Here is a 19,798-nt window from a genome sequence, read left to right on the forward strand (position 1 = left end):
GTGTTTGAAGCCACCTTGCGCTGGGGGTGAGCCACACGGTCCTGCCACCATGCCGTGTGTGACCTTGAATGTGTTTTGCTATCTAGCGCTGAAGTCTCTCTGTCTTCCCCGGTAGGATATGGGCAAGTTGAAAGCCAGGACAGCCTCGTTCATCTGGGTACCCGGAGTTCCCAGCGCAGCCCTCTTTACGAGCAGAGTTGAGCGGGATGGGATGCCCGCGACACCCAGGTGGCCTTCCTCCTTTCCCAGGTCAGGGTCACAACTGGCCGGTGAAAGCATGGCTCATATTTGGAATGTGAGAGATTTGGGGAGGGGACGGGGATACACAGAGTGTAGGTGGGTGGGGCACTAATGAGGCTGCTGCCTAAGGTAACCGGGCCGGGAGACGTCCAGGGCACCTTTAGAAGGTGTGGTGTTTGATTCCTGCTCGGTTTCTGTCTGCAGTCCGTCCCTGGCGTGTCTGTGCGCGGCAGCACAGGTGCCCTGTGGCAGATCTGCCGTCCTCCTGGGCCTCTGGTTGTAGTGAGCCCCTGCCCACATGCTGCCCGCCGTGTGCACGCCTCCACCTGCCCTGCTACCCTCGTCACCCCCAGCTCCCTCCGCAGCTGCTCGCTCGTGACGTCAGACCTCTGAGGACGGGGAGGAGGCTCTCCAGGTGCCGCTTTGCAGGCCTGGGGCGGAAGTCCAGTGCTTGATCTTGGCCGCTGCTCCGCCTCGTCTGTCCTTTCTGCCGTTCTTCCTCAGCCCAGCGACCCCTGCAGCAGCACAGCCCTGCGGGGCTCTGAGACAACGCCTCGCCCGCTCGCAGTGCACCTGCAGGAGGGAGAATCTGAGACGACTCCTCCTGCCGCTGCTAATAAAGAGGACGATGGTGGCAGCCGGCACAGCCCGCAGGCTCAGGAAGTACACGCCCAGGCTGGGTTCCAAGTTCTTTGCCTCTCGTTTGACCTTGTCAGATGCCCAGCAAGGCAGATGGCATTTGAAAATGCAGATGAACTTTCTGGTACATCTGGGGGTCAGAAGTCAGTCTCAGAGGGCTGAAGTCCGGGTGTCAGCAAGGTCGGTTCCTTCTGGAACCTGCAAGGTGAGAAGCAGTCCCTTCTGCCTGCTTCCGGAGGCCGGCTGCCTCCCTTGGCCCGTGGCCCCCTTCTTCCAGGGTCTCTGGCTCTGACCCAGCCCCCCCCCCACAGGGACCCTTGTGAATACACGTGAGAAATCCCGGATAACCTCCTTGCCTCGAGATTCTTGTCCTAATGACGTCAGCAGAGACCCCCTTTGCCCCTGGCAGATACGGTAGTATATGCGCAGGTTCTGGGCGTGAGGACGTAGACATCTCTGGGGACAGTTTTTGCAATCCCACCCATTGCTTTAGCTTGATTAAAGAACCTCCAGCTCAGAGAGGCTGGGCCCTGTGTGCACACCCTATAGTTTCTGAACCGAAAGACAGTTTGATCTTGGAACCTGGGCTCTGATCCACCACCCCGCCTGGAGCTCACTGAGCCACTCCTGCGTGCACACCTTGTGCCAAACTCCATGATTTGCAAGAAAGGGTTGTATTTTAAATGTGTCTAAAGCTATCACGTGCACAGGGTAGACCCTAGGATACTGTTGAGGCTGAATATTGAGTTAAAATGGGGATCGCCTTCCTACTACGGTAATCTCTTTCTACTTATACACCCTAAGATGACCTTAAAAAATTCAAAGGACCTTTGCTTCCCCCAGGCTTCTCTGTGTGTGTTTACCAAAAACGGAGCCTCTTTGCCTTGCCCCTCCCATCTTTCCCTAACGATGATGTTCTGGGAGATTAGAGTCCTGGATAGAATACTGCAGGCGTCGGCCCCCTCAGTCCACACAGTAAGCCCCCCACTTACTGCCAGTACCCCACAGGCCCAGGATTGTCCAGGGTCACACAGCCAGTAAGAGGCAGAGCCGGGACCGAAACTCAGGCCTCTCTGGTGCCCGTGAACTTGCTCTCATCTCCTCTGCACGTTGCTTGACTGGAGGGAAAGCTGGCTGACGTGTGGATCACCCCGAGCTTAGTGGTCACAAGGTGTGCAAAGCAGCCATAACACTTGTATACTGACTGATGGCCTCCTGCACTGTCCGGCTCCCGCGTGTGCAAAGGACAGGAGTAGGAGGACCCGAGCAGCACAAGCGGTCAGGGCACCACTGCTCAGGAGCAGGGGTCGCGAGCCTAAGTCTCCAGGAGCGACAGGTCCTCTTAGCTCGAGCCTCTGTCAGCCATCCAGGCCCTGGGCGCAGGTGCTTTTGGTCTGTCTGCTGCCGGGTTGTCCCTAAGAGGAGAACATCACGTTCTGGAGAAGCAGAGCCGTTAGGAGCTGAACTGAGCACTCGGAAAACCACTGCAATCCAGAAACAGCGAGCACGGTCGTATGGAGCGAGCCGGAAGCCGTCAGACCCGCTTCCTTCTTTATCTGTTTCCTAAGCGATGATTTCTTGGCCGCCTGCTTTGTGCCTGGCGCTGTTCCGCTCAGCAGGGGCAGGGGTGAACCATATGTGCACTGTCGTGTGTCCTGTGCCTAGATTGTTCCCTGGGCAGCGTCCCCCTGGCTTCCAGGGCCTGCAGCTTCCAGGCGTGCTCCTCACAGTGGAGAGAGGTGACCCTGCGGCTCCACGCGTCACAGAGAGCCAGGGAGCAGCCACGCCAGCCTCCGCCAGGCTGCAAGCCCAGACGGCCCTGAGGGCCCCGCTTGGATCTCAATCCCAACCCGCTTAATTTCAGATTTGTGTGACCCTGCTGGAGCTCCTTCATCAAGTTTTATTCTTCATAAAAGATCCATTTCCCTGGGCTCATAAAGCGGCTCCTTCTAATTCAGTGTTATTTTATAAATGCTTTCTTGCTCGCATCAATCACCGGCAGCCGACTTCCCAGCCATAAAACAACAGCTTGCGCCCTCGCCGTGCCACCCGATGTGTGTTTACTTACCGAGCTGGGGAACACGGGCTGCAAAGCAGCAGCACTGCAGCTCCACTAGCCATCTGCGGCTTCCCGCCCTCGAGCGCCGGGGCTCCCACGTGCCGGGTGCAGCATCGCGGCTCCTCTGCACTTGCCCCCGAGCCCCGCCCCCCGACACCTCCCCCAGCGCCTCCTTGCTCGTGCTGTGACTGCATGCAGGTCCTGTACGTCACAGGTGTCATTCTGGAGTCAGTGCAGGCACACAGGCCCTGCGCACCCCTCCACGGTGGCCCCCACAAGCGCTGGCGGATCAGGGTAGAGGTGTTCCGGGGCCGGTCAGGAGGGCTGGTCCTTGGAGGTCAGTTATTGCACCTGTGGCGTGCTGCTGAAATGCATCATTGACATGAGCTGTGCCAGAGGCGAGAGGCGAGAGCCGGCCCCTGGGACCACACTGCCCAGGTTCCAGTCGGGGCCCAGCCTGCTGCCAGCTGGACAGCTGGGGTGATGGGGCCCTGAGTGCACTTCCTGTGGCCTCAGCCTCCCTGTCTGTGAAATGGAACTACTGATGGTGGGTGGTGGGGGCGTGAACCATGGCAGAGCTGAGCTGGTGTGGGTGGCAGAGGTTGGCTCGTCCACACTGCTGTGATGCTCGGTGTCCCCCCGGAGTACGTGTTCAGCCGCTGGCCAGTGGTGACCTTGGGGTAGCAGTTGCTCTCTGAGCCTCTTGTTCCTAAAAAATGGAAATGAGCTGATTCCCCTGGCACAGCTGTTGTGAGGACTGTTTGTGGCCAGTGTGTTTGTCTCCCCCACACAAAGAAGGTGAGCAGAGGCCGCCTCATCACCCTCCTTATTTTCCGTGCAAGTTTACACAGTCATAGGCCCAGTTTACAGATGAGCAGACTGAGGCTCTGTGGGCTCCTGGTACCAGATCACATGACCAGGGAGTGGAGGATCAGAGTCTACTTCTGTTCAGCTCCATCTTTTCCCAGAATCCCACTCTCGAGACCACACCCCTGGCCGACAGAATCAGAATCTCCCGGGGGTGGGGTGGCGGAGAGTATTTTTAAATACCCCCGTGACTCTGGTTGTACACCTGTGGATCCACGCCACAGTCCCTCAGCACTGCTCTGGGTGTGACCCACGTCTCAGGGGTCCCACTCGGACGAGGGCAAAGCGAGGCTGACGCATCGGTGCGGTCGTGCGTTTCAGTCGCTGCAGACAAAATGCCTGAGGCTGGGTCTGCGCTGACTCAGCTCGCAGTGTGGGGAGCTGGAAGTCCAGACAGCAGGGCGCTGGCTCAGGCTTGGTCCCACGGGCTGCATCCCATCATGCTGGATGGCCCCGGGCGTAAGCCCATGTGAGAGGCGAGGATCCCACAGGGAGAGGAAGCTGGAGAGATTCAGGGGCCCTGCTTAGCCTCTCACAGCAAGCCATTCTCGTGACGACCAACAGTGCCGTGAGAACGACCTTGATCCCTCCCAAGGGCAGCATCCCCAGAGACCTGACCACCTCCCGCCATGCCCCAGCCGTCAGAGGTCTCACCACGTCTCTACACGGCCACACTGGAAACCAGAGCAGCCCTTGGGGGAAGCACGCTCGGGCTGTAGCAGTACCTAACAGGAGAAGGGCAGCTCAGGCAGACGAGCCGAACGAAGCAGAGGCCAAGGAACTAGCAGCTCTCGCTTGCCGAGAGCGAATTCGAGTTCTTGGAGTTACAAGAGGAGTAAAGTGGGGGCGGGGGAGTCCCCCCCCCCGGGGAGTCCCCCCCCCCCCCCCGGGCAGGAGGAGCTGCCCGAGAGGGTCTGACTGCAGAGCAGCCACTGTTTGGTTCCTGCACTAGCACGTCGTCTCCTCACCCAGGAGGGGCAGGACCCTCTGAGGAGCCCAGAGCTGGATGAGCAGGGTGGCTCTGGGACCATCGTGACTGGCAGAGTGTGGGCCCCCTGGCCAGGGCATTTGCCGTTTGTTCTGTGTCTCAGTGCCACCCCAGAGTCCGCAGAGCTCTCACAGGTCTGGCTCCTGGAGACTGAGTGTGTAGTCAGGTGCACTGCATAATTTGCAGGGTGCAGTGCAAAACTAGAATGCAGAGTTCGGTGACAGCAGGGCACTGACCCCCAGCCAGGGCCCTTCTGAGCACAGGGCACAGGTCACACATCCACAAGCCCTGCTCTGGCTCTGGACCCTGCAAGCAAGAGCGCTGGTCGGTTCTGACAGAAGCATTGGACAATTCGATGCATAACTCTGCCCCTCCCGCAACTATCGGGAAACCTTGTGCTGCAGAGAAACGACGCCCTGGGAGAGTGTGGGTCCCTAAGAGGCACCTCCTGGACAGGAGCAGCCCGGGCAGGGAACCCTGAACTGGGTTTGAAATTAGAGTGTGAAATGAACCGTGTGTGTTAAGCCATAGAAATTTCAGGGTTGGTTCGGCAGTCGGTCTAGCCTAGCCTGCTATGGTCTGAGTTTTCCCACAGCAAAGCTGCTTTTTCTGCCCTAAATCACAGGCGGGCGACAGATGCGCCAGGTCTGTTGCTCACAACTGACCCGGGCGCTAGTTAACCTTCGTTGAGAGCCACGCAGTCCTGCTTGACCTGTTTCTTCCTCTGCCTTGCACATCACCTTCGTACGTAAGAGGAGAAAGTTAATCCGATCGTCCGTCCTTTTTAAATTCACCCATTTATTCACTCACGCATTCAGTGAGCGTTTGCCAAACTCCTGCAACGCGCAAAGCATTGCCTCTGTGCCTCGGAAGCCGCAGGTGGCCGCAGGCGGTTAAGCAAGCGCCCTGGTCTCTGCTCACCAGATGCCAGCATCCCAGTCCCCCGCCCAGCTGTGACAGCCTCTCCGGGCATTGCCACAGTCCCCCGGGAGGAGGTGCGGTCACCACTCATTGAAACCACTGTTCTCAGGGGGGCTGGGGTTGCCTGGGACGTCTCACAAATTGGTTAAAAAAGAAAACAAAAAAAATGTATTCAGCGTCCTTTTGTTGTTCAGAGGGCATTACGGGAAGATATTTTCATAACTGAGAATTACAGAGGCTCCAAGTTAATCCAATATAAAGATTTCTTATTTGGAACATTAGGGATAGTGTTTCCTTGTAAACTTCCTTTTTTGAAGTGTTGTAGGCAAGATCAGTTAGCTCAGCACAGAATATCCTCTATTTTTAAAGGGCAAAACTGCATAAAAGAATGATAGATAAAAAGATGGGGTGGATTCTTAGTAGGTTTGATAACGATTAAAATTCCAGGTGAGGGGGCCGGCGCCGTGTCTCACTTGGTTAATCCTCTGCCTGCGGCACCGGCATCCTATATGGGCGCCGGGTTCTAGTCCCAGCTGCTCCTCTTCCAGTCCAGCTCTCCGCTGTGGCCCAAGTGCTTGGGCCCCTGCACCCACTTGGGAGACCAGGAGGAAGCACCTGGCTCCTGGCTTCAGGTCGGCACAGCGCCGTCCATAGCGGCCATTTGGGGGAGTGAACCAACGGAAGGAAGACCTCTCTCTCTGTCTCTCTCTCACTGTCTATAACTCTACCTGTCAAATAAAAAAAAATTTCCAGGTGAAATGAAGAAATTGGAACAGTGGAATAATCACGCCAGGAGGAGCCCCCGTTTTGGTCGTGTGCTACCTAATATCTCAGTAACAGACCTCCTTCCTTGTGGTCTGGCCCGCCGCGGCATAGTTAAACAACAGCTCGCCGGAAAAGTAGGGCACGGACACCGGGAAGACCGAGCTGGGCTGCCAAGGGGCCAGAATAACCACAGCACGCCTGCCTCCCTCGCCCCCCCCCTCCCCGACTACCACCAGAGCAAAAATAAACAGGCGTCGAAGGCAGATGCGAGACAACCATTGCTCGGCTTGTCATCACTTCTTACATATTTGCCTGTCAATTTGTGCTTTAAAAACCAGCCGGCTCCGAGGACTTGGAGCAAATTTGAGAGGAGAAGTCGATTGCATTTCAAATCAAGCCTCTGGTAATTGCAGCCGCACGGAGACACTTAGGGCTGCGCTTAAATGAGGTTAGCAACTGCCTTGAAATGCAAGACGTTCTTGCGCTCGAAACAGATCTGTGCTCCTCTCTCCTGGCATTCGCTCAACTCAGGCCTGCACCCGGGCGTATTCTTTGTGCCAGTTTAGGTCAGGAATAAAATCCGCTTGGCGGGCGAAACGCTCCGTGGAGGACGTATTGCAGGGTCTGGGTGGTCCCGTCACTGGCAGCCCCCGGAGCTCACCACGTGGGAGGCAGAGTCTATTCCATTCTCTTCCCAGTTCTTCCCAGCGTCTGTTCTTTATATCAGGGTCCACACCCCGAATCTGCCGTGCCGCTTGGTTATCTAAAATGGAGAACTGCCACATTAAAAATAGGTTATATCGTTTTTTAAATTTTTTTAAAAATTTATTTGATAGGTAGAGTTACAGACAGTGAGAGAGACAGAGAGAAAGGTCTTCCTTTTCCGTTGGTTCACCCCCCAAATGGCCGCTGCGGCCGGCGCACTGCGCTGATCTGAAGGCAGGAGCCAGGTGCTTCTCCTGGTCTCCCATGGGGTGCAGGGCCCAAGCACTTGGGGCACCCTCCACTGCACTCACTCCCAGGCCACAGCAGAGAGCTGGCCTGGAAGAGGAGCAACCGGAACTAGAACCCGGCCCATAAGGGATGCCAGTGCCACAGGCAGAGGATTAACCAAATGAGCCACGATGCCAGCCCCCTAGGTTGTATCGTTTTTAATAATGCATTGTTTCTTAGCTTTTATGGGAAGATAAATTCACTCACCCATCATGGCAACTTCACGGTTGCTGTTTAGCAAAATGTACCAAGATTTAGTGGCTTACAGCAAGTCCTTGATTTTGACAGTTGGAAGGGTTCAGCTGGGGGTTCTTCTGCTGATCTTGCCTTAGGCCACTGTGGTCAGCAGGCTCAGTCGTGGCTGCATGACCCAGCGTGGCCCTAGCCTGCATGTATCATGGTCAGGTGTGGGCATCAGCCAGGCAGCACTGGGTCCCAAACACGTGGCCTTTGTCCAGCATAACAGAGAGGACAGGGTGCTGGGGAGACACGCTCCGAGGCGCAGCACTGTCTCCTTTCTGTCTGTGGTGTTTGCCTGAGTCCCGTTGCCCAAGGAGGGCGTCTGTCCCAGCCCAGGTCCTGTGGAGGAGGCTCTACCAGTGTGGCTGTGGGGAGGTGTGGTGGCCTTGGGGCCCCGGATGGAAGCGTCTTAACCTAGGTCTGGAGACACAGGTTGTCTCTGCCTGCTGGACATTTAGATGAGTGCCACCCAGTCCGGTACTTACCCACCCCTGAGGAGCTGGCCAGGGGTGCCAATTTTATTTAAAGTAGTCTTGCCCAGCCCTGGATCACAGCAATAGAATTTCCCTTCTAGGATAATATTAAGTATTGAATAAAATGTATCTGTTTATGTCTTCATTCTTCACCTCCTGCCTTTATCTTCTGTTACTGGTGCTACCCAGGACAAAACATGCAAAGTGTAAGTTATCAGGGCTCAAATTGGAATTTCACTTTTCTCCCATGTTTCAAGATCATGGAAACAAAGCCAGGGAGGCACTTCAGGCCTCCCTGTGGCTCTGTGGTCATCAGAGTTAGGGAATCAGACTCCTCCGTCTTTCTCCTCTGTCTGCCTCACGTTCTGTAATGGCTGCTGAAGCTGCAGTCACTGCATCTGCACCCCAGGCAGCAGGAGGTTGCAAGACCACACACCTCCTGCATGTGCTCTCTCTAGAACCTTCCCAGGAGTCTTCCACATGCCGTTGTAATTACACTGTCATTGTCTAAAACAGCCCATGGCCACGTTCGCTGCCAGGTAAACTGGGGACAGCTAGTGTCTGGGCTCGTCAGCAGTGTGGCAGTGAAGTCAGAGTTTTGTTCCTAAGGGAAAAGAAAGGATGGGAACCGGGCGGCAACGTGGGGGCTGTGATCCCCTTACCAGGCAGAGTTCAAATCCCGGCTCCAGGAGGGACTTGCTAGGTGGCAACTAAAGTACCACTCGGGGAGCGGCCAGTCAGAGCTGCACGCTGAGTCCTGGGGGAGTGTGGGAGGCGCAGGCCAGGGCTTCAGGGAGCCCAGGGAGAGGGCGGCTCCACCCAAGCCGGATCATCAGGGGACACATGGGAAATTTCCTCTTTCAAAGACCGAGGTGGAGGGAGGAGGGGCAAACCGCTCGCGGGGATGCTCCGGTAGAGTTGCTGCCTATCACCAGGGTGCACAGTCACCATCTCCTTTGTGCCATGGGGGAAAGACCAGGCTCTGCCCACAGTTCAAGGTCAGATGTTGGAAAAGTGAATGTTTGAACCTCAGACCAGCGTAGCCCGTTTCGTTTGGCCTTTCTGCTTCCACTCAGTGATCTTTTTATTACGTTTCCTTTATTGGAAAGGCAGAGAGAGAGAGAGAGAGAGAGAGAGCGAGCGAGCGAGCTAGTGAGAGTGAGCAAGCTTCCATCTGCTGGTTCACTACCCAGATAGCCACAATGGCCAGAGCTGTGCTGAATGGAAGTCAGGAGCCAAGATTTTCTTCCTGTTTTCCCATATGGGCATAGTGACCCAAGGACTTAGGCCATCTTCTACTGCTTTCCCAGGCCACAGCAGGGAGCTGGATCAAAATCGCAGCAGTTGGGACATGAACCAGTGCCCATATGGGATGCTGGCACTGCAGGCGGCAGCTTTACCCACTACGCCACAGCACCAGCCCCCAAGCCAATTTTCAAATGGCAGTGGTCAGAAACTCAACAAGAACAAGCCTTCCATCTCTGGAACGCTCACCATGGCACATTCCTTGGTCCCTGCCAGCTAATGAGACGCGTGGATTAAGTTTAGCCTCCTGGCTTTGGCCTGACCTAGTCCTGGCTGTTGTGAGCATTTGGAGAGTGAACTAGTGGATGAAAGATCTCTGTCTCGTCTGTCTGTCTGTCTCTCTCTCTACCTTTCAAGTAGCTAAAAATGAATTAGTTAAAATTTTTAAGAGCCTACAACTGTATAAAGATCCATTGCAAGCATGGATCTGTATATCCCCATCTCAATACACAATTCACTCCCAGCAGTGGGGCCAAAGAACAAGGAGAGGGGTGTTGGGGGAGGGGCTGAGCCTTCTTGTTTAGGGAAAGAAAGTGCTTTGGGATGAAGTGAAGAAACTTCCAGAACAAAATACCTTTGTCAGCCACGGCCCAGAGGAAGCCATTTCTTGGAGCCCCTGTGGCCTCCCTGGTCCTGGCCCTAGCCCTGGCTGCAAGCCGCCCCTCGTGGTCAGATCTGTGCTCGGCCTTCCCGGGGCACAGCGCCGTGGCAGCTGCAGGGAAGCAGGACGTCAAAGCCCGGCGTTCCAGGTCAGCGCAGGAGCCTGCGTCTTTCATTTAATCGGAGACCTGCAGCCAGGAGGCAGGGGCCGGGCAACCGAGGCGGAACAGTCACCCTTGTTCATCAGACTGTCAGCCCGACGGCCTCGTCCCGCCTGCAACAAAGCCGACGGCACGGCGCGAGCCTCTGGGCGAGCAACCTGCGATTCTCTCGTTCCACCTCGGCCAGGCCGGCGCCAGCTCATCTGGCTCGGGGAGTGACAGGGCGATTATCGTTTATGTTGACGCCCAGAATATGTGACAGGGGGAAGACAGGCGCGCACTGTGTGGAGGACCCGACGTGTGTCTGTCGTGTAATTACCCTTTCTCTGCCGTCAGAAGCACGAGATGAGCACAGATGGGCATGGTCTGGGCTGGTGGGAATTCACCAGGGCTTCTCAGAGTCCAGGGTGTGGACTTGGGCAAAGAGGAAGTGCCTGGCAGCACCCACAGGTGGTGGGAAGAGCGACATGGGCGCCCACCTGCCAGATGCCGACCCTGGGCTTGAACTTGGGACGGGACCTCTGAATCTGGTTCCAGCAAGGGCCTCCAAAGGGCTCCAGCCAAACAGCTCAGAGGTGATGCACCCAAAATGTCACGTTGCTCCGTTGGCCTCTCTTTCCGAAGGCCAATCATTGACAGCCCCTGGTCAGCGGAGAATGAGACAAAACCCTGGTGAATGACAAGAACACAATTCAACTCAGAGAGCCAGGGAGGAGGAAACACCAAGTGTCAGATACTGAGCTCAGACAGATGAACAAAACACAGCCTGCACCCTGGGCTCAGGTGCGGCACCGTGCACCTGTCGCGGAAAGTGACCCTTCCAAGTTCGGGGAACACAGCAGGTGACACTCTCCCAGAGGCTGGCAGGTGCATGTGGTTGGCTAGAGGCACGAGGAACTCTTCCAGGGCTGTGTGGTTTGCACGTGGCTGGAGTCTGTCTCTCAGAGGCTATGTCCCCAGTGTGACAGCCTCATGGAAGGCGTGGGCAGGGCCGCCTTCTGGTGAAGCGAGTGCTGGACTGGTAGAGTAGGTGTGTGTGCTCCTGACGGCAGGTTGCTCTGAAGTGAGCCCACCCCACGCACTCAGCCGCTTCTGCGTGAGGCCTGTTCCCTTCACCAAGTGGTGAAGCAGCCAGAGGACTCTCACCGGAACCAGGCTGATGCCAGCACCTTGCTCTTGGATCTTCAGAACTGGGAGCTCAGCAAACCTTGTTTCCTTGTGAAGTGTGCAGCCGCAGGGACTTGGGTGTAGTTTCCCAGAGGGACCAAGATGGGAAAGAAGGAAGAGGAGTAAGGAAAACGTGACTCGGCCTCCTGGCAGGAGCCGCACAGAGCCTTGGGCTGGGCAGAGGACCTGGGATTCAGGGCAGAGCCTTGAGGCCAGGGATGGGAGTACCACACAGAGAAGCAGTGTAGACAGCAGGAAGTGTGCGTGCATGGCGTGCATGTGTGTGCACCAGCAGGAAGTTAGGGTGCTCATTGCAGACACCCTAATCTGCACCCTCAGATGGCTGGCAGGGTGGAAGGGGAGGGGAGGGGAGGCAGGGCCACTCGGAGGCCGTGGGTCCCAGGTCCCAGGTCCTATTCTCAGCCCTTGTATCAGGCTCCACGTGACTGACGTGGAATCCCGGGTAGGGACCCTTCCCAAGCACTGACACACCAGCACTGAAGCCAGGCCTTTAAACACCTGATTGCATTCAGCGCTCACAGCGACCAGAGAGGAAAGCGTTATTAGGGTTCTCGTGCTGCAGAAGGGGACCTCGGAGCTCACGGGGGTTGATTAACTTGTCCGCGATAGCACAAGTCAGTCAACGCTGGAGTCCCGGGCGTGTCTCTGCATGTTTTCTTCCGTGCCGCAAACCCATTAACGGGATGGCTTGGAGGCAGAATTGACTCCCAAGTGGATCCCATTATGAATTCACATCTGGGTTAGGACAAAGGCAGGGCTTAAGACCAAGTTCACTTTTCCCTGACTATTCAGTAAAATAAAAAGCATTTTCTGCATAACCTTGAGAGTATTCCAGGGTAGCTTTTTATTATATTATCTTATCAGACCCATAAAAACCATAAAGACATTCTCAGCGAATCTCCAGTGAAAACCAGAGAGTCATCAGCCAAGAGGTCTTTTTTTTCTCCCTGTGTAATCATTTTAATGCATATGTCAGTTACGAGTCTGATGACTTCATTTCTGTGCTTTCTTTCTCTTGTTCCTGATGACTTCAATTAAAGGCAGATTATGTAGGGCACGGGTTCAGTCAATCAAGTGTTCATTAGATACTGACCAAGTGCAAAGCCCTGGGTCAAGTGTCCTTAACCTGAGGCTGCTTGGCGTGGGATTGATGGGGCCTGAGCCGCGTGCTGCACCGTTGGTCATTCCACACGTGGCCGGGAATCTGCCTCTGATTTCCGACAGAGACCTTCAAGTAGGCCTGTGCTCTGGGTGAGGAAGGCAAACAGACGTCACGTTTCAGCCAACCCCAGTGCACTGGGCCCCTAACTCCGTAGTAGGGAGGATCGATGGGCAACAGTGCCGTTTTGTCACAGGCAGGGTGAAAGGGCCGTGTGTGCCAGGAATGTTCGCATCTTATACTGGGCCTTGGAGCTCTCTCTGCAGCCGCTGCAGGGCGGAGAAGCAGGGTAGAGAGAAAATGCACCTTGAGCCTTGGCAACATGAGCGAAGCTAACCGAGGCTGCAGAACACCCTGATCCAGGTCCCCGCCTTCACCTGGTCAGTGAGTCCCGGGGGCTGGTAACTGGATTCCAGCTGTGGGAAGAAATGAGCTGACGACGCCGCTTGAGGAGCACTGGTGTCTGAGGGTGGTGGTGGGGCTCGGCAAATCCTGAGCTCCACTGCAGATTCAGGATTCCCTGTGCATAAATCCCCCTGCTGGCACGGCGGTGGTACGGCCTTCCTCTAGGTGGCCACGGTAACAGAGGAGAAGCTGTGGTTGAACAGGTCACCTTGAGCCGAGCAAGACGCCTCACAGGGACAAGCAAATTGGCCTGATCCAGGTCTAGACCATGCTTCTCATTCCTTAAGTTTCATTTATTTATTTGACAGAGAAGGAGAATCAGAGACAGAGAGAGAGAAAGGAGAGAGAGAAGGAAGGGGAGAGAGAGAGAGAATCTCCCATGCAGTGGTTCACTCCTCAATCACCCACAGCAGCCAGGAGTCAGGAGCGCTCTCTGTGTCTCCCGTGTGGGCTGCAGGAACCCGAGTGCTATCTCGTTGGTGCATTAGCAGGAAGCCGCATCAGAAGTGGAGGCGGGACTCAAACCAGGCACTCGGAGAATGCGCTGCAGGAGTCCCAGGCAGAGGCCGCGCACACTGTGTCACTGCATCCACCCTGTACTTACAGTTACGCTCTTTTAAAATTACATTTCAATTGCGAAAGCCATATGTGCTCCTAAGGAAAATAAGATACTCCAGGTCAGTCCGACATCGTCCCCGATGGCCATCCCTGATCCTAATCCCTCGCTGCTTCCCCAGGTTCAGCCACTGTCCCCAGGGCGGCGTCCACCTCTGGAGACCTTCCCCGTGCATTTCTGCCCAAAAACCATCCCTGCGCAATGTATGCATCCGCTACTGTGATTTTCAGCATGCCAGCAGGTTCACAGCATTGCTGTCCTGTGGACATCATCCTCCCACCCGACGCTTTTCACTTAGTGAGCTAGAGAATGTTCTGTGCTAGAACACGCTAGGCCTTTTTAATTGAAGCTACAGCAAAGTATTTCATAGTGTGGGGAGAGCAGGGTGGTCGTTGGACAGCTGGGTTGCTTCCAGATTTTCCGCCCTGACAGGTAGTCCTGCCCTGGACTTCCTTGCACAAACCCCTTGCACTCACGCGTGAGTGCTTCTTGACAGAGGAGAGGATGCCAAGGAGGGGAACGTGCGATGGTACCACTTGCTGTCTAGTTGTCCTCTTCCCAAAGCCGCATGGGAGCAAGACCCATTACCTGACACCCTTCTCAATCCTTGGTGTGCTCAGTTAGCCCACACACTTGCTCTAGAATTAGGTTCTCTGTGTGTCTGGATGGGAGCCCAACCGTGCCACCCTGTTCACGCCTGAGACAGCGTAGCCGCCTTGTACTAGGTGCTCACTGTGTTGCCATTCCCTTCGACCGGGAACCTTGGTCCTTGGGGTGCCCCGCCACCTTGCTCAGTACCCCTCGCGGCTTCCCTGTCCACACCCGCCACCTCTCCTGAAGCCCAGGCCAGGTGAGGTGGCTCTGTGTGCTGGCAGCACCCTCCCTGTGCCCTGATGCGTTTCTTGGCACTTTCTGCTTTATATACTTGCGCCTCCTGCCTGGGTACCACAGAAGGTCCTTGTCCCACCCGCATTCCCCCAGCGCTGCGCCCAAGCCCACGTCTTCAGCGTAGCTTAGGATGGAGGCCCCTGTGACGGAGCCACGGCGACAGTAGGCCGGCCGCCCGTGTCGCTGCGCTGAGCTGCTAAGACTTCATTTCCTGTCTGGCTGTACCGGAGCGGGAGGCGAGCAGGGAGGAAGGCTGACGCGGCAGAGCTCACTGGGGAAACGCCCTCTGCTGCCTTCGGAAAGTGATTGGCAGCTGGCACCACGGGCACTGCGAGGGACGGGGGTCCTGGCTGTGACTGCCCCACGCAATAACCGTCTCCACCCTCGTCCTGCCCGCAGGGACCACGGTGATGCGCATGACCGCCTTCGACGCGGACGACCCAGCCACCGACAACGCCCTCCTCCGCTACCACATCCGTCAGCAGACGCCCGACAAGCCATCCCCCAACATGTTCTACATCGATCCCGAGAAGGGGGACATCGTCACCGTGGTGTCCCCCGCGCTGCTGGACCGGGAGGTGAGCTGCGGGGAGCGTGTTTTCTTTCTCGGGACAGTAGAGCGAGGCCGTCAGGCCAGGGATGACGTAGGTGTCACGTGCGTTGTGTGTCAAGGCGGAAATGAGATGTGTGCAGTGGGCTGGGTGCAGAAATCCCGGGAGAAGCAGGGGGCTCCGTGACACCTTGGGTTCTCGGTGAACTCTGACCCGTCTTCCAAGTCACAGTCATGGGCAGGTGTCCCCAGACATGGTCAGCCCACACCCACCTCTGTGAACCGTCCCCCACCTCCCGGGTCCCACAGCACCAGCAGGTGCCCCGGCCCTCTGTCCAGGTGCCAGCCCTTGGTGTCACCCGTCTGGTCAACACTTTACAGTTAGTTGCTGATCAGAAGATTCAGCCTTCATGTTTCTGAAAAAGAAAACAATAATGCAATCTCTGGCTTTTCTGAAAATCGGAGATGCTGCGAACTTTGTGCCCGATTCCTACAGGTGCAGAATCAGGTGTGGGAGGTGGGGCAGTGAGGTGGAGCCGGTGGGGTGGCAGCAGCCCCACAGGAGGGAGCAGGCGCCCTCCTCATCTGTGTCTGCCTGGCTGAGCCACTCTGGCCCCGCCCTTCCTGTTTGGGGTCTCCCCGGTCGTCCACCCTCAGCTTCCTTGAGTAGAAGACCCTCCCGGCACCCTCGACACAGCATTGCCCGAGCCCACTGCGGACACCCACCACCCCTTGACCTTTCTGAGCACCTGGCACCTGCCCCCGTTTCTGACATCATGCACCCTGGAGTCACCGTGACCTCTGCTCCACAATCAGTGCTGGGGTTCCCAAACGTGTCCTGGTGTTTTGACCTCAGTGTAACTGGTGAAAGCAATCCATGGGCCAGGCTGCCTCCTCCCTGCTCCCTCTGCCGTGGCTTCTGGTGAGATTCTGGGTCAGACCAACCTCCTATAAGAAGCCCCTGGGCCTCATCCGCCTGAGCCACCCACTGTTCTGTCCACGCCCCCACCCCCGTCTCTGGAGCTGTGGATGCCATTGGTACATGCCACTGATGTACTCATGTGTCCCCCTAAAGAACAACCCTTTCTAGGCCTGTCCTGTCCCTTGTCACATGCAGATATCTAAACGGTGATTTACGTTAATTCGGGTTTAAATGTAAACATCACTTTCTCAGCACATGATCACATTGAGGTGCCCAGCAGTCACGTGTGACCAGTGACTGCTGTCTGGGGCTGTGCAGGTTTAGAACACTGCCATCGTTCCAGAAAGTTCTCTTGGCCATGCCAGCCTAGGCTGTCAGTTTTCCGGGAGCAGACTGGTCTCGTATGTGTTTGTGGCCCCCTGCATCACACAGGCTGAGCACCCCAGGGAACCCTACTTAAGTGTCTGGTGTAGAGGAAGAAACCCAAGAACGATTGTGAGCTGACCCTCAGACCTTGCAATTGAAGGGAGAAAACAGTGGCTAGGGATGGAAGTTATGCAGAGAGAGGGAAAGACGTTGGCACTGGAACTGTGGGTGTCCCTCAGAAAATATCATTGTGTCTTGCTGAAAAATGGGCAAGTAGAAAAAATATTGGATCTGTTCCCTCTGTTTTTGTCCCTCTCCTTCTCTCCAACCCTGGCTGCTTTGTCGACTTCCTCTCTGGGGGCAGGTCAGGACTTCCCAGCATGCTCCTTGTTCCCACCACACTCACGCACATGCACACATATGAATGCACATGCATTGGTGCACACACGTATGTGCACACGTATGTGCATGTGTGCACACATACATGTCCACATATGTGCCTACACGTGCAAGGTAGTCCACACGTGTGTGCACACATACATGTCCGCATACGTGCATACACGTGCAAGGCAGTCCACACATGTGTGCACACATACATGTCCACATACGTGCCTACACGTGCAAGGCAGTCCACACATGTGTGCACACATACATGTATGCACACACAGGCATGCACACCCGTGCATATGCACACACACACATGCATTCACACATGCGCCAGGTTTCCCATAGTTCTCCCAAAGGTTTTTGCAAGTTCTTCTCATGTGGGAAAGATGAGCTATGATGACTTCTGCATTCCAGCTTCTCTTTGTTTTGGGAGAAAATATTTTCTAAGTCTCTGCTAACTGAAGTGATAATACAGCATATCATTCTGGTTTTTTTTTTTTTTTTTAGACTTTATCTTGGGGACAAATAAGTTCCCCACTCGTGATCTTCTCATTTGGGCTTTGCTAAGTTGCAATAAGTGTATAATTGTGAGAACTGAATGAAGCTTTTCCACTCAGAGTACATAAACAAACTCCAAAAGAGATAAACACAATTTAACCAAAATTGGAACGTCATGGAAAATGAATGACGGGTGTCACATTTCTGCGAGGGTTTCCAGAGTTCAGGGCTAACCCAGGCGACACAGCGCCATCTGCCGGGTGGACCTGCAGATGGTTTCCCTGAGCCTGGGCTGCTGCCTGGGGCTGTGCAGAGCTGCCTTTGGCAGGTGGAGGGAGGGATCAGACAGGATTCCTAAATGGTCAGATCCCTGCGGTGTCGCCCAGGGCTGGTAATGCCTTCCTCTCTTGGAGACTTGGCACACTTCCTGGGACCCCTATGGGTGTGGCGGGTCCCTGCAGTGGGGTCGTGGAATAATTCTCCATTCTTTGTCTCGAGAATTCTAAGAAGGGTATTTGATGTCTTAGGTGTTTTTTTTTTTTTTTTAAGATTTATTTATTTATTTGAAAGGCAGAGACGGAGAAAGAGAGAGAGACAGTGAGTGAGCGAGAGAGAGGTCTTCCATCCACTGGTTCACTTTCCAAATGACTGCAACAGCTGGAGCTAAGCTCCATCTGGGTCTCCCACATGGGTGCAGGGGCCCAAGCACTTGGGCCGTCCTCCACTGCTTTTCCGGGCGCATTTGCAGGGAGCTGGATGGGAAGTGGAGCAGCCAGGACTTGTACTGGTACCCACGAAGGAAGCCTGCATTGCATACAATGGCTTAACCCACTCCACCACAGCACCGTCCCCTCCCATGAATTTAGGCTTGGTCCCCTGTCCTCTTACTGTGCATCTGACGGCACATGTGAGCACTGGGACCACGTGTGTCAGCAAATAAGGCAGGGATTCCTCCCAGAGCAGCGGCTGCTGAGGCTGGACTGACACTCTCCTTGTGATCCCTTGGTCTCTGAGCAAAGACTCCATGTGTCTCCCTGAGTGCAGGAAGCGGGAGGCCCAGAATCCTGCTGGCCGGCACCGGCACAGGTGGTGCCCTTTTTCGGACCTGGTTTTAGGTTTGCCACGTTTCCTTCCGTGAGTCCATCCTGCAAGGAAGACGAGGCAGGAGGGCGGGGCCGTGTGGCATCTGAAGAGGTGGCAGGCACGGAGCGTTCTCTTCCAGCCTGCCCACTCATCTCCTCACCTGTCAGATATTCACTTTGCTACGAGCGTCTGCGAGCGTAGTGAGGCGTGGCGGTGGGGAATGACCTTTAAGGCCATGTAGTGGCCATCGTCCATTCTTCCCCTCACCCTCAGAGCTCCTCACGCTGGGTCCAGCGCAGGTGGGAGTCTCGTCTCTCCTTCCAGGATCCAGGGGGAAGGAGAATGCGTCTGGCTCTTCCTTGACACACCCTGTCCTTAGCACATGACAGATACTCAGGAAACCAACTTGTTGTAGGTGAAGGGAGGAAGGATGTGAGGGCGAGAGGGAAACGCACAGCTGAGTTTCGGGAGCAACAGACGCTCCCCATCATCGGCCTTCTGTGCCGTCAGCTCAGTGGTAACAGCCATCAAGTTTCACTGGGAAGTGGTACGTTTTCCACTACAAGCTCGTCTCGGCGTTCTCTGAAACCTTATGGGGAAGTGCACTTCAGGAAGCCAGGGGCCCTGCCGCTTTGTCCGCGTGTTCTCATCAACAAACTTCCAAGTCAGTAGTCAGCACTCAGTAAAGATTTGCTGGCTGCATGGGATGGGTGGGCTGGTGGATGGCTGGGTGGCTAGGTGGGTAGATAGATGGGGGGTGGGGAGTGGGTGGATGTATGGATTGGTGGATGGGTGGCTGGGTGGATAGAGAGATGGGGGATGGGGAGTGGATGTATGGATTGGCTTGGCAGATGGATGGGTAAGTAGATATGGGGGATGGGGAGGTGGGTGGACGTATGGATTGGTGGATGGAAGGGTAAGTAGATGGGTAGGTGTATGAACTATGTCCCTTCGGCTCGTGCCTGAGGATACACTGCAGGGTTCACGTGCTAACCTCAGTATATAAACAGAGGGAAGCATTTTATCTGAGTTGAACACTTGCCCTTACCCTTGTACAATCATATGTGAGCAAACGTGCTCACTTGCTGCTACCCCTGCCAGGAACACTGCAGGAGGTTCTGAGAAGCCGTGTGCTGGTCCATTTGGTGGGTAGGATGAGCTGAGGACCTGTGCCTCTGCTTCGGTATTTGGGGCAGTGCCTGCAGAAAGCAAGGGCTGTGCGTCCTCCTCCATGCAGGCGGGTTCCTTTGGGCACTGTTTTATTCTTCTCTGTAGCTGTACTCAGCCCCTCCATTCTGGCATCTCTGTCTACGTTTCCAAACTGCGTCTGGCTGCGCCACAAAGAAAATCAGATAAAGGTCTCTAATGTTTGATAAATGGTTTATTTAGTTGATCATCTTGGCCGCGAGACAGAAATTCATCAGCAGAAATCTGCCAACTTTTCTGAACACAGCCACAATTTGCAACTACTCAGAGTAGCTAATG

General features: G+C 55.4%; 1 protein-coding gene across 2 annotated transcripts in view; it reads left to right on the forward strand.

Moving 5' to 3' along the window:
- Positions 1 to 19,798, forward strand: part of CDH13 (cadherin 13) — a 1,120,403-nt gene that overhangs the window by 886,252 nt on the left and 214,353 nt on the right. For both annotated transcript variants that reach the window (XM_051847323.3, XM_051847322.3), the window contains exon 7: positions 14,907 to 15,085. In XM_051847323.3, coding sequence (XP_051703283.1) covers positions 14,907 to 15,085 — 179 coding nt within the window. The remainder of the gene's footprint in view (positions 1 to 14,906; positions 15,086 to 19,798) is intronic.

Source organism: Oryctolagus cuniculus, chromosome 18, assembly GCF_051225735.1.
Source record: "Oryctolagus cuniculus isolate XC-2025 breed Fujian yellow rabbit chromosome 18, ASM5122573v1, whole genome shotgun sequence".
Classification (NCBI taxonomy): domain Eukaryota; kingdom Metazoa; phylum Chordata; class Mammalia; order Lagomorpha; family Leporidae; genus Oryctolagus; species Oryctolagus cuniculus.